At 44.5% G+C, this 14,717-nt stretch overlaps 1 protein-coding gene across 1 annotated transcript in view; it reads left to right on the plus strand.

Moving 5' to 3' along the window:
• The window catches only part of LOC140391524 (serine/threonine-protein kinase 24), a 58,081-nt gene that overhangs the window by 18,117 nt on the left and 25,247 nt on the right, over window positions 1-14,717 (plus strand). Inside the window, exon 3 of the mRNA XM_072476098.1 lies at window positions 1,725-1,955. Coding sequence (XP_072332199.1) covers window positions 1,725-1,955 — 231 coding nt within the window. The remainder of the gene's footprint in view (window positions 1-1,724; window positions 1,956-14,717) is intronic.

A 14,717-nucleotide genomic window follows, 5' to 3' on the forward strand; every position in this document is an offset into this window, starting at 1 on the left:
ATGCAAGTGCTACCCACTGAGCCACGGAGATTCACCAGGATATTGCCTGGGATAGAGCACTTTACCCATTTTCTTTTTAAATTTAGAATACCCGATTATTTGTTTCCAGTTAAGGCGAAATTTAGCATGGCCAGTCCATCTACCCTGCACATCTCTGGGCTGTGGGGGTGAGACCCACACAGACACGGGGAGAATGTGCAAACTCCACACGGACAGACCATTTTAGCCATGAAGAGACACTGGATATGTTTAGGGTTTTCTTAGGAGCAGCGAAGGCCGAGAGGGGACCTGAGAGGGCATGGATAGACGGGGTGGATAGAAAGCAACAACAAGGGGGCATAATTTTAAGGTGAAAGGTTCAGAGGGGATGTGAGGAAAAGTGTTTTCACCCAAAAGGTGGTGGGAATCTAGAATGCACTGCCTAGGAGGGTAGTTGAGGCAGGAAACCTCACAATCTTAAAAAAATACTTGGATGAGCATTTGAAATGTCATTACATTCAAGGTTATGGACCAAGTGCTGGGAAGTGGGATTAGTGTAGATTTTTTGTCCGTGCAGGCTTGATGGGCTGAAGGGCCTCTTCTGTAACACATGATTCTAGCACCGTTGGCACTCATTTCATTCCATGAAACAAAGATGTACTAATATCCAGATTCCAAATTCTAAACACAATTCATTTGTGTTTAGCACACTGGGCTAAATCGCTGGCTTTTAAAGCAGACCAAGGCAGGCCAGCCGCACGGTTCAATTCCCGTACCAGCCTCCCCGAACAGGCGCCGGAATGTGGCGACTAGGGGCTTTTCACAGTAACTTCATTTGAAGCTTACTTGTGACAATAAGCGATTTTCATTTAATTTCATTTCATTATTACCACATGTGTAATATACAGGACCATTCTTGTCCCAGTGCTAGGAAATGTGTTCAATGTCCATTCTTCTTTCCTTGATACATCTTTTAAATGTTTGGTTCCATATCTTCAAGTGCAAATTTTATCCTTTTAATGACTTTTAAAAATTATTTATGGCAGTAAAATTCTAATTAGTGCAAGCCATCGCCTTTTGCAAAATGTGTTTATTAACTTCACTTACTCTGCAATGAATTAAATAACTTTTTTTTTTAAAAAGGTGATGTGATATTAATGTATTCTGGAAAAATAAAAACCTGTCTATGCCAAACGTTACTGTCAATAAAAGATAAGCTGATGTAAAATACTATCTATAATAACAGTTGTGTTGAGCAAATAAGTTTAATCTCAGACCTGTATTTCCATGTTCATAAAAATGTCCTTGCCTCTTTAGTCAGAAGGTTGTGATTTCAAGTTCCACTCTGGAGACCTGAGCGCACAATCCAGGCTGACACAACCAGTGCAGTGCTGAGGGAGTGCTGCACTGTCAGGTGCTGACCTTTAGATGAGGCAGTGCACTTGAGGCCCCATCTGTGCTCTCGGGTAAAACTCCCATGGCACAATTTTTGTCCCTTAACCAACATCACTGAAAGCAGCTGATCATTATCCCAGTGCTGTTTCTGGGAGCTTGCTGTGCACGAATTGGCTGCCGCTCTTCCGATGTTACAACAATGAACACGCTCCAAAGGTACTTCATCGGCTGTAATGCGATTTGGGGGTTATTCCAAGGTTATGAAAGGCACTTTGTAAAAGTAAATCTTTGTGAAATTTAGCTTAAGTTTCACTGTAGATCTAACATTTCTTTTCACTTCTTTTCTCAAGAGTTTGAAAGCCAATCCAGAAGAACTATTTACAAAGCTGGAGAAGATTGGAAAGGGCTCTTTTGGTGAAGTTTTCAAAGGAATAGACAACCGGACTCAGAAAATTGTGGCCATAAAAAATATTGATCTTGAAGAAGCTGAAGACGAAATTGAAGATATTCAGCAGGAAATAACTGTCCTAAGTCAGTGTGATAGTCCGTATGTTACAAAATACTATGGATCCTATCTGAAGGTGAAGCTTACCATTTTACTTATTTTTGGGGAATGGGATATGGTGAGGTGGAATAAAACTATGGTGGTTGGACTTGGGTAAAGTATTGTATGAAATGTTTTGGTGTGCTTTTAATATGGCTTTAGTCCAAATCCATTTCCAGATGAAGTCAGAGCACTCTGTGATTTTTCTTTAGTCTTATTTCACCAGAACACTCTTTTAAGATCAGCATTTATTTCTCCTGGTTATGTTGTTCAGATGGATTTGCAAATGGAAATTTATTGGGGGTAAGGGATGAGGTTGCAGCTGCTGCTTTCCACCCACCCGCTACCTGGTCAGGGTTTCGAGGCTGTCCATAGGATATTAGAGGAGATTGGATTTGTGCTTGATTCCAATTACTTGGAGGGGAGAGGGAAAACGTCTTGATCTGTTAGATTTTGAACTGTACTACACGTGAGCATTATAGAATTTTTTCTTTTATGTTCAAAGTTACGGTGACCGTTTTCTCATGAAGGAATGAGCTATATTGTAAAAACGCCCTTAATCAGACTCTGCCCACTTGCTAGTTACATCATATAATTGATCCAGCTCTCGGATCTAAAAACATGGTCATCCCTGTGTTGGATGGTGTACCTTAAGAGTCTTACCTCGGCCTATGTCCCTCTTTCAAAAGCTGTCTATTGGAGGGACTGATGGTCACTGACAGCACTTCCTCCCCGCCACCCACTTGCTTAGATCCGAACCAAACCGCGGCATTCTGCTCAAGATGCCATTCAAGGTGGCTCCTCGATGGTCAGCTCCCTAGGAAGCTCCTTACCGGACACTTCTTTGCTTGCCCTTCTACTGTCATCCTTTCTCTCTCCTGCCCTGGCCTCCTTTTTTTCTATTGTTTAAGTTTCTCTGGTTCTAATATTGTGCACATAAAAGCCCCGACTACAAGTTCAGTAGTACAACTTTAAACTACTATTGCCATTCCCAGTCTATGCCTGATCTCTGCTTTTCACGAGAAACTCTGCACCTTTTTTCAAATTTAGCTTCCAAATTTCAGAATTTCCCTCCACATCAAGGCTGCGCCTCTGGCTTCGACACTAAGACTCAGCTGCTGTGTCTCTGATCTGCTGCCCAGTCATTTCACTTTTTAAGCAACTTGATCATCATCCAGCTCATCCCTGTCTGCTGCTGTTCCCTGTTGAGCTGGTTAGAACTGGCCTCCCAGTTCTACAGGTTTATCAGCTTCCTATTCCACCTTCCCCAAAGCTGACTGCCTCTTGGATAAACCTTCAACTTCCATCTGTGCCCCACAGCATCCACTGAGGCACTCAACACGGTACCCTTACGAGCAGCAGTCCCAGCTGCCCCATCCTACTCTTTGGCCAAGCTTCCTGCTCACCATGCTTGCTGTGGATTAATCTTGCCAATCTCCTCTCCAACCAAACTCAACTCTCTAGCCCTTGGCCCTCCATTCACCAAGACATTTCTCCATTTGCTGCTCAACTGAATCTTCACCTCTGCCTATGACTCCCTAGTGCCCATAAAAACTATTACTCCCTCTCACCCAGGCTATTCCCCTGGAACAGGCCCCATCTCTGCTCTCTTAAATCCAAGGAATGCAGACTTGAACAGACCTGGCGGGCAACTGTTTTAATCATCCAACTCCAGACCTGGCTCGACCAGATAAAGCACTGTTGTGTCCGGGCAAAACTGCTTGCTCTTCCAGGATCACTCTAGAATGTAAAGGAAAGGAATGCTTGGCTTCTTTTCTCTCCTGCATTCTGTTTTCTGAAACCCTCTCCCCTATCTCCAACAGCATGATCTCAAATAGCAAGGGATTCGAGTAAATGTTATTGATGACAGGGCTTCAAAATGGGTGATTGTGCTAGGAGTCCAACCTGGCAAAGGATTTATTTTGGTTTGAAAGATGCATGTAGGAAAGACATTTCCATTTGTTGGGGGGAGGGAACAAGACTGGGTTCTTCAGTACAAGATATTCACTAATAAATCCAATTCGGGTGAAACTTCTTTACTCTTAAGAGCAGTGAAAATGTGGAACCCACGATCACAGGATGTGATTGAGGCCAATAGCAAAGTTGCATTTGCGCAGAAGCTAGGGAGTAAGAAGTAGAAGTATGCTGGATGGGCTGAGAGGTAGGGTGGATGGAGGCTCGTGTGGAGCAGAAACACCGGCATAGACCAGTTGGGTTGAAACCAGTACTTACAATATATAGCAGCTTCATCAACACCAATACCTGAAAGCATTTGCGCAACTGTATGTTCATTTTAAAATAAACAGCTGGCTTGTAAAGCAAGCAGAACAAGGCCAGTAGTGCGGGTTCAATGCCCGTACTTGCCCCCCCCGAAAAGGCGCCGGAATGTGGCGACTAGGGGCTTTTCACTAACTTCATTTGAAGCCTACTTGTGACACTAAGCGATTTTCATTTCATTCATTCATTCAAAATGTAGTCACTGTTTTGAAGTGACCACAGTAGATTATTCGCTCATAGCAAGGTCCCACAAAAACAGTTGAATGACCAACTAACCTGTTTTGGTGCTGTTGGTTGAGGGATGAGTCACAGAATCATGAATTGTTATGGCGCCATTTGGCCCATCATGTCTGCACCGGCTCTCCAAACGAGCATTATGGCATAGTGCTATTCCCCTGCACATTGTTTCTATTCAAGTTATCATATAATGTCCTCTTAAATGCCTCGATTGAACCTGCCTCCACCACATTCCAGGCAGTGCATTCCAGACCCAAACCACTCGCTGTTTTTTCTTACAACATTTGCTTCTTTCGCAAATCACCTTAAATCTGTGCCCTCTCGTTCTCGATCCTTTTACGAGCGGGGGGGGGGGGGAGCAGTTTCTCCCCATCTACTCTGTACAGCCCCCTCATAATTGTGAACATCTATGAAATCTCCTCATGCCCTTCGCTCCGAGGAGAACAGTCCCAACCTCTCCAATCTATCCTCATAACTGAAGTTTCAGATCCCCGGAACCATTCTTGTAAACCTCTGCACTCTCTCCGATGCACGCCTCTCTTCACGCCTTTCCCAGAACGGTGCACGATATTCCAGCTTAGCCCGAACACCAAGGATTTTGCTGCTCTTCAAAAAGAAGTGTAATGGGATCTTTTATGTCCATTTGAAGATGTAGGTAGGACTTTGGCTTAATATCGCATCTGAAGAAACAGGATCTTCAACCATGCAATATTCTGTCATTTTTCAAATTGTTACAGTGTTGACGGGGTGGATGTAGGAAGGATGTGGGGTGGGGGTGTCTAGAAGCAGGGGCGTTGCAGTCTCACAATTACAGGTGGGCCATTTAGGATTGAAATGGGTTTCTTCACTCGGGGTGGCAAATTCTTGGAATTCTTTACCCCAGAGGGCTAGGGAGGCTCAGTCACTGAGTCAAGACTGAGATCGATAAATTTTGGATGTTAAAAGATATGGGATATGGAGATAGTGCAGGAAAATAGCATTGAGATAGAAGATCAGCCATGATCTAATTGAGTGACTAAACAGCTCTAGTGGCCAAAAGGCCTGCTGTTGCTATTTCCTGCGTTCAGATGACAGCATGCCAAATTTATTATTGAAATAACATTTATACTGATATTTTAGCAAGGAATCTGTTTAGCAAACACACTTTGCCAATTTGCATTCTTTCAGTGAATTATTTTGTTCTTTATGTCTTGGTGGGGGTGGGGAAGTACACAAAATATCACCCAGGCTTATGATGGTGTAAGCTGAGACATCCCAGAGCACACAATAGGTACAGCAAACCAAAACAACTGGCTTTTCTAGATGAAACCAAATTTTAAGAAAAACTTGGACACATTTTGCATAACCTCAGGACATCCAAAATGCTTCACGGTCATTAAAGTACTTTCAAAGTTTAGTCACGGTTGTAAAGTAGAAAACGTGGCAGCCAATTTGTAATCCCGTAAACAGAGAATCTGTTGTTTGAGGGCTAAATACATTGGTCAGGACACTGGGGCGAACCACTTCAAAATAATGATCGGGGGACCTTTCAAATTCCCCCGAGAGAGCAGACGAGGCCTAGGCTTGGCATCTCATTCGAAAGATGGTATCTTCAACAGTGCAGCACTCCCCTCAGTACTGGCACTGGAATATCAGCGTGGACTCATCTTCTGAATTGGGACTTGAACCCACAAACATATTATTTGGAGGCAAGAGTGCTGGCCACTGAGCCACCGCTGTTACCATCCCCCTCGCAGTTTTGGGAAGCAAAGCAGTGCCCATAGTATGATTGGTGTTTTATTTGGATATCTGCTCCCAAAGTTCAGACATTTTAAAGCAGTTGAATATAGTACAGACAACCCAGAAAAAGCTGGTAAAATAATTGAGTTCATACTGCTCATCATTATTAGTGCAAAGAAACCCCAACAATAAATGACCAGGAAGAGATATGTGATCCATGAGTTAGAATTGTCACATATTGCTGGGCATTTTACCATGATTCTTGCAAAAATTAAAAATAAAATACCCTTGCCCCATGAACCCGTTGTAAATCTGTTGTAAATAATGAAATTGGTGAATTGTGCTATGAATTACAAGTCTTGTCACTGCAATGTAGAGCTGGTAATTTCATGTCAGAAGGACCTTGCTACTGATGTGATTTGAAACTGAACCTCTCCGCCCCAGTGAGAACACAATTGAAATTGATATCTCACTCACACAGGTGGTAAATTGTTCTGAGAGTTTTTTAAATTAAAAAAGAAAATCCTTTCTATCTCCTCATCCGATCTTTCTTTCTCTCTCTTTATTTCTCTTTTTGTAATCAATATATTTCTAATATCCCAATATCTTTCTCATCTTTTTTGTTCCTTTATCATTGGCTAGACTGTTGGATTAAAAGTAAATCCAGAAAATGCTGTAAATATTTTTGGAGTGTGGCTATTAATTGGGAGGGGCTGTAAAACTGTTGGCATTTTTCTGAAAACAGTTTGGGCTCCTTGGCTGCCATTGCTGCCTCAACCTCACTGTTTGTGAACCCCTGGTCTAAAGTACCTGGGGCTGGATTCTCCGTAGCCCAACACAAAAATTGTGATCGGCGTTCGGTCGGAGAATGGATTCCGACGCCGGAATCAGGGCCGAGGCCAGTTTGACGCCGGTGTTCCATGCCCTGCCCCCTCCAAACAGGCGTCATTGTGACGCATGCCGTTTCAACGCCATTGGCGCGACATCGGCCGGCCCACCCGTGATGCTCTGCCCCCAATGGGCCGGGTTCCTGACGGCGCAGGCTACGTGTGGTGCCAGCGGTCGGGAACCTGGTGTGCCGGCTGTGGACAGTGTCCAGCGTCGCCACACTCAGCCGGGATCCGTGCTGCTGGCCAGGGTGGGGGCTTCTGCTACGGGTCGGGGGACTGGTGGGGGGTGGGCTGTGGGTCTCGGTTGGCAGTTAGTGTTTGCTAATCATGGCCGGCGCCATGTTTTACGGAGTGGCCGGTGCAGGTCGTCAGCCCTGCGCATGCGCGGCCCGGGACCCAGCCATTCTATGGCTGTTTTCGCCGCGATCCGTGGGAGTTTCACACGACACCGGTGCTAGCTCCTCACCGGTACCGAATCGGCCAGGGGTTTGCGCCGATTGTCCTGTCGTGAACCTACATCGGATTCTCCGTTCGCGCCGACACTTAGCCTCAGAAACGGAGCATCCATCCCGTGATTCTTCAATGGCAAAACCTGTCAGCTTCACTGATATTTTAGTTGTGTGATTCCAGCAATTCATTGCAACAGTGATTACACACTTCAAAAGTGCTTGTTGGCTATTACGCACCTTGCAATATCCTGCAGTCATGAAAAATGTTGCATAATTGCAAGTTCTCCTTTTTACAATGGGTTCATATCGATGTGCAGCAATTCTAATTTCTGTTCCACACTGGAATGATAAGGCGTTTCATCCTCCATAAACGTAAGGTCATCCAAACCTCTGCTGCCCATGTCGCAGAAAATCCAGTTAACCTACCACCCCTGGCTCCAGGTCAAGCAATATCCTGATTTTAACATTCAGATTTTCAAATCCCTCCATGGTCTTTTACCTCCCAGTTCTTTAATTTCCTCCATGTCACAGCCCTCCGAGATATCTGCACATCTAAATCTGCCCTCTTGGCCATTTACAATTATTATTGCTCCAGTATTGATAGCCATGTCATCATTTACTTGGGCTTTTCCCCTTTAAGACACTTCTAAAATCCTTCCTCTTTGAACAAGCCATTGTCCATGTGACCACTATCTCCTTATATGGTTCAGTGTTGCACTTGTTTTAGAATGCTCCTGTGAAGCACCTTGGGACGTTTTGTCACAGTAAAGGCTCTATGTCTTTAATTGTCTGTAGCAAATAGCGTGTCTAAGCCACAGTGCTGTGTAAGACAAGCCACAAAGTTATAAGTCTTCTGAGTTATAAAAGTGACATATAAATGGAGGCACTTGGTGAATGACTGTGATTCTGTATTCATGTTGATTATGGGATCACTACCTTGCCGCTCCTCTAGTGAGTAATTCAACATTAAACATCATTAAGGATGGATAAAGGTGATTGGGAAAAGTGATTTCACTTTGTCTTGCCCGTTAAGCATCCAATCTGATTGAGAGCTTAGTTCAGTCTGTGATCCATTGTATAGATGGACACTCCTCCAAGCCTTCACTTTGCTCTAACATGTTTGATTATTAAAGGAACAGTATGCTGTGGCTTTGTATTATATTGTGATTCTACCACGGAAAAGGTACAAAACAATACCCTGCCATTCTACTTTTATTAAGATGTCCCAGCTTCTCCAACCTACATCACTGGAAGCTGATTTTGTCAGTTCCAGGGTCTTGTCCAGGCTCCCTGACCTTGCATTTATTTAGTGCCTTCCTTGTCCTCAACATTTTCCAAAGTGCTTGGGTCAATAAGAGCCCTCTTTCTTGTTCCATTAGATCACAACTAAACAAAACCTCATTACTTTGGGGCTTTTTGCTTTAAGGACTGCTCATGTAACTAATGCAATTGTATAAGATGTAGCGTTTATTAAATTGGCCAGAAAATCTGATTTGAAATAGAAAATTGTTTGCAATTTAAGCTTGGTACATTTGAGGTGCAGAAAATATTTTTCTTTTTAAGTTTAGATGGTGTGAATTTTCCATCACAGTTTTTTTTATACTCCATATACCTGAAGCTAAAACAATTTCCATATTTTGCGGTTATGTCAAGAGTGGCAGCAAACGTATCTGTGAGAGAGACTCTGGGCTCCAACCTCCCTAACAAAGCAAAAGGCTTGAGCGGTGACTTAATAGAGCTTGTGAATGTGGTGAAGGGATTCAATAGGGTAGACATGGGGTAAATGTTTCTAAAGATGGGTGCCACAGATGTAGTCACTATTGAACCCAGTAGGGAATTCAGGAGAAACCTCTTCACTCAAGAGTGGTAAGAACGTTGAGCTCACTACCAGATGGAGTGGTTGAGGTGAATAGTACATTTACATTTTATGGGGAAGCTGGATAAACGTGACAAGCTATGCTGAATAGGTGAGGTAAAGCAGAGTGGGGCGTACGGTCAGCACGGTAGCATTGTGGATAGCACAATTCCTTCACAACTCCAGGGTCCCAGGTTCGATTCCGGCTTGGGTCACTGTCTGTGCGGAGTCTGCGCATCCTCCCCGTGTGTGTGTGGGTTTCCTCCGGGTGCTCCGGTTTTCTCCCACAGTCCAAAAATGTGCAGGTTAGGTGGATTGGCCATGATAAATTGCCCTTAGTGTCCAAAATTGCCCTTAGTGTTGGGTGGGGTTACTGGGTTGTGGGGATAGGGTGAAGGTGTTGACCTTGGGTAGGGTGCTCTTTCCAAGAGCCGGTGCGGACTAGATGGGCCGAATGGCCGCCTTCTGCACTGTAAATTCTATAATTCTATGTACCTCTTAGAGCTGAAACACCGACATGGACCGAATGACCTGTTTCTGTACTATGGAATAGGGACCTAGAGGAAGGAGTAGGCTGCATTTTCCTATCCACCCTTCATAATCCTTGACCCCTTTGCCTAATAAAGATCTGTCTAATTTAACCTTAAATATACTCAATGACCCGCCTCCTCTACCTTCTGGTGAAGAGAATGCTGCACACTGGCCCTTTGGGAGACAAAGAAATCTCCTCATTTGTCTTCAAGGAAAGATCTCTTATTTTTAAACTCCTCTCCACCACAAGAGGAAACATTCTCCGGGCATCAAATCCCCTCAAAATCTTGTATGTTTCAATAAGGTCACCTCTCGGTCTCCTAAACTCCAACGGGGATAGACCTTTAAAAAAATTTAACGTGCCCAATTCTTTTTTCCAATTAAGGGGCAATTTAGCGTGGCCAATCCACCCACCCTGCACATCTTTGGGTTGCGGGGGTGAGACCCACACAGACCCGAGAGAATGTGCAAACTCCATACTGACAGTGACCCAGAGCCAGGATCGAACAACGGTCCTTGGTGCCGTGAGGCAGCAGTGCTAACCAATTGGGATAGACCTAACCTGAACAACCTTTCTTAAGCTGATTTTAATTTGTGAAGTACTTCACAGAAATTGCAGCAACCCCAGCATATTTTTCAGTTCAATGAGACGCAACGTTGCGTTCTTTCTCTATCTTGGTGTGTTACAACTCCCCATTGATGTTCTAATTTGATTCTGCTTTAATGCATTGTTTTGCATCAGCCTTTACACCCTTCACATTGATTTGCCTCTTTTATAGAATTGTAAGAGTACTTTAGATTTTCAGGGGACAGTTAGCTGATAAGAACATTTAACCTTGAGTTAGTTGTGTCATAGAGAAAGTCAGAATCATACAGTACAGAAGAGGTTCTCCGGCTCATTGAGTCTGCACCGACAAAACTACACTCGACCTACACTAATCCCATTTTCCATAACTTGGCCTGTAGCCTTGAATGTTATGACATTTCAAGTGCTCATCCGTGTACCCAGGCAGTGCATTCCAGGCTCCAACTATCCTCTGGGTGAATTTTCTTTTACCTCGAGTCCCCTCTAAACCTATTGCCCCTCACCTTAAAATTATGCCCCTTGTTATTGACCCTTCAACTAAGGGGAACAACTGCTTCCCATCCACTCTACCCATACCCCTCATAATCGTATACACCTCAGTCAGGTCTCCCCTCAGCCTTCTCTACTCTAAAGAAAACTACCCGAGCCTATCCAGCCTCTCTTCATAGCTCAAATGCTCCATCCCAGGCAACATCCCTGGTGAATCGCCTCTGTACCCTCGCCAGTGAAATCACAGCCATCCTATAGTGAGGCGACCAGAACTGCACACAGTACCGCAGCTGTAGCCTAACTAAAGCTTTGTACAGCTCCAGCATAACCCCCCTGCTCTTATAATTTATGCCACGACTGATAAAGACAAGTGTCCCATATGTCTTAACTACCTTATTAACCTGACCTGCCGCCTTCAGGAATATGTGGACAAGCACCTCAGGATCCCTCTGTTACTCGGAGCTAGAACTTTCTAGTGTCCTGCTATTCATTGAGAACTCCCTTGCCTTGTTACTTCTTCCAAAATGCATCACCTCGCATTTTTCAGGGTACTATTCTATCTGACCAACCCAACTATATTGTTTATATACACCACAAACAATAAGGGACCTAGCACTGATCGCTGTGGCATGCCAAAGGCCTCCAGTCACACAAACTGCCTTCTACCAGCTCTGTCTCCTACCACTCAGCCAGTTTTGGATCCAACTTGCCCCAAAACTCTGGATCCCACTTTACCAGTCTCCCATGTGGGACCTTGTCAAAGGCTTTGCTGAAATCCATATAACCTTCATTAACTGCATTACCCCCATCTACACACTCGATCACCACCTCAAGAAATTCAATCAAATTGGTTAGGCATGCCCTCCCTCTGACAAAGCCGTGCTGACTATTCCTGATCAAACCTTGCCTCTCCCAAGTTGAGATTAATATTCTTCTTCAGAAGTTTTTCCAATAGTTTGCCCCACTGATGTCAGTCTCACTGATCTGTAATTCCTTTAACACCCTTCTTGAAAAGTGGAACCACATTAACTGTCCTCCAATCCTCTGGCACTCCTGCTATTGCCAGAGAGGAATTAAAAATTTGGGTCCGAGCCCCCGTAATTTCCTCCCTTGTCTCCCACAATGGCCTGGGATACAATTCATGTGGACTTGGGGATTTGTCCACTTTTAATCCCGCTAAGACCTCCAATATTTCCTCGCTCCCTATGTCAAACTGTTCAAGAAAATCGCAGTCCCTCTTCCCGAATTCTGTACCTACATCGTCCCCCTCCCGTGTGGAGACAGATGTGAAGTACTCATTTAACATCCTACCAAGCACAGATTCCCTAATGCTGCCTACTCTTTCCCTGGTTTCCTCTTCCCCTTAATATATTTCTAGAATATCTTGGGATTCTCCCTAATCCGCCAGTGCTTTTACATGGCCCCCTCTTTGCTCTCCTAATTGCTTTCTTAAGTTCACCCCTGCACTTTCCATACTCCACGAAGGCCTCTGCCGATTTGTTCCCTTTGTACCTGCTAAAAGCCTCTTTTTTTTTTTTTTCTTTCTTATCCAGTCCTGAATATCCCTAGATATCCAGAGTTCTCTGGGCTTGCTGCTCCTACGTTTCACCCTCAATTGAACATATTGGGACTGTACTCTTCCCCCATTTCCTTTTTGAATGTCCCCCACCCCCTTCCACTGCTCTGCTGTAGATTTTCCTGCAAGCTGTTCCGAGCCTACTGTGACCAGAACCTGTCGTATTCTAATAAAATCTCTCTTCCCCAACCCAAAACTGTATTTTGCAGACCATCCTTTTTCCTTTTCCATCGCAAACTTAAGTCGTAGTAGCCATCAGGAAAAAAGGCCCTGGAGAATTGGGTATAATCTGTAATCAAACATCTTCCCAAGGTTTAATTTAAAGGTGAGAGTCATGGCAAGGGAGCTCAAAGCTGCGGTTTGCTCCTCTTCCTTCATGTGGTAAGCTGGGAACATTTCCAGTGCCCGTGTGTGCAGGAGGTGTCTCCAGCTACAGCTCCTGGAAGCCGGCGTCTTGGAGCTGGAGCGGCAGCTGGGGACGCTGGAGGGTCCACGAGGCAGAGTGTGTCATGGATAGCACGTATAGAGAGGTGGTCACACCGCAGGCTGAGACTCCACAAGCAGGAAGGGAATGGGTGACCACCAGACAGCAAGAGAGCTAGGCAGGCAGTGCAGGAATCTCCTGTGGCCATTCCCCTGCAAAACAGAACAGACATCGCTTTGGATACTGTCGAGAGGAATGACATCTGTTGGGGGAGGAGTAGCAACAGCCAAATTTGTTGCACCACGTTTGGTTCTGTTGCAATGGGGAGGAGTAAGCAGTGGGGAATGCAATAGTTATAGGGGATTAAACTGTAAGGGGAATAGATAGGCATTTCTGTGGGTGCAAACGAGACTCCAGGATGGTATGTTACTCCCCTAGTGCCAGGGTCCAGATGTCTCGGAGCGATTACAGGACATTCTGGAGGGGGGCAGTGAACACCCAGTGGTCGTGGTACACATTGGTACAAACGACACAGGTAAAAAAGAGATGAGGTCCTAACAGCAGAATATAAGGAGAAAGGAAGAAAGTTGAGAAGTCGGCCCTCAAAGGTAATGATCTCAGGATTACTACCAGTGCTAGTCAGAGTAGAAATAGCAAGACATATCGGATGGATACATGGCTAAAGAAATGGTGTGAGGGGGAAGGTTTCATATTTCTGGGGCATTGGGACCAGTTCTGGGGGAGGTGGGACCAGTACAAACTGGAAGGGTTACACCTGGGCAGGACCGACACTGGTGGGGAGCGTTTAAACTAAAAAGGCAGGGGGATGGAAACCTATGCAAGGAGTAGGCAAAGGAGGAAACCAGGACACAATTGATAGATAGAAAGGGGAATAAGAAATGTGATGGGCAGAGAAACCAAGGGCCAGATTCAAGCAGGGCCACAGTGAAAAATATTGGAAGTGAGATAAGTAAAGGATTTATGCCTTAGCATGCGTAGCATTCGCAATGAAGCAGATTAACTAATCATGCAAATGCTAATATGATATATTGGCATTACGGAGTCTTGGCTGCAGGGTGACCAGGGATGGGAACTGAACGTCAAGGCATATTCAGTATTTAGGAAGGTCAGACAAAAAGGAAAAGGAGGTGGAGTTGCAGTGCTGGTTAAAGAGGAAATTAACACAATAGTGAGGAAGGATATTAGCTCCGACAATGTGGAATCTGTATGGGGAGAGCTGAGGAACACCAAGGGGCAAAAAAGGTTAGTGGGGGTTGTAATTCCCGCAGCAGCCTCCCCGAACAGGTGCCAGAATGTGGCGACTAGGGGCTTTTCACAGTAACTTCATTTGAAGCCTACTTGTGACAATAAGCGATTTTCATTTCATTCATTTGGATCCCCAAACTGTAGTAGTGATGTTGGGAATGACATTAAACAGGAAATTAGAGACTCGTGTGATAAAGGAACTTCTGTAATTATGGATGATTTTAATCTGCATATAGATTGGGCAAATCAAGTTAGTCACAATACCATAGAGGAATTTCTAGAGTACCTACAGGATGGTTTCCCAGACCAAAACGTTGAAGAACCAACAAGAACAAGACTGGGTACTGTGTAATGAGAATGGAATCATTGGCAATCTAGTTGTGTGAGACCCCTTGGGAATTAATGGCCATAATATGATAGAATTTCTCATCAAGATGGAGAGTGAAGTAGTTGATTCTGAGACCAGGGTCCTGAAACTTAATAAAGGAAATTACGATGAT

The sequence above is a fragment of the Scyliorhinus torazame genome, chromosome 15 (genome assembly GCF_047496885.1).
Source record: "Scyliorhinus torazame isolate Kashiwa2021f chromosome 15, sScyTor2.1, whole genome shotgun sequence".
Taxonomy (NCBI): Eukaryota; Metazoa; Chordata; class Chondrichthyes; order Carcharhiniformes; family Scyliorhinidae; genus Scyliorhinus; species Scyliorhinus torazame.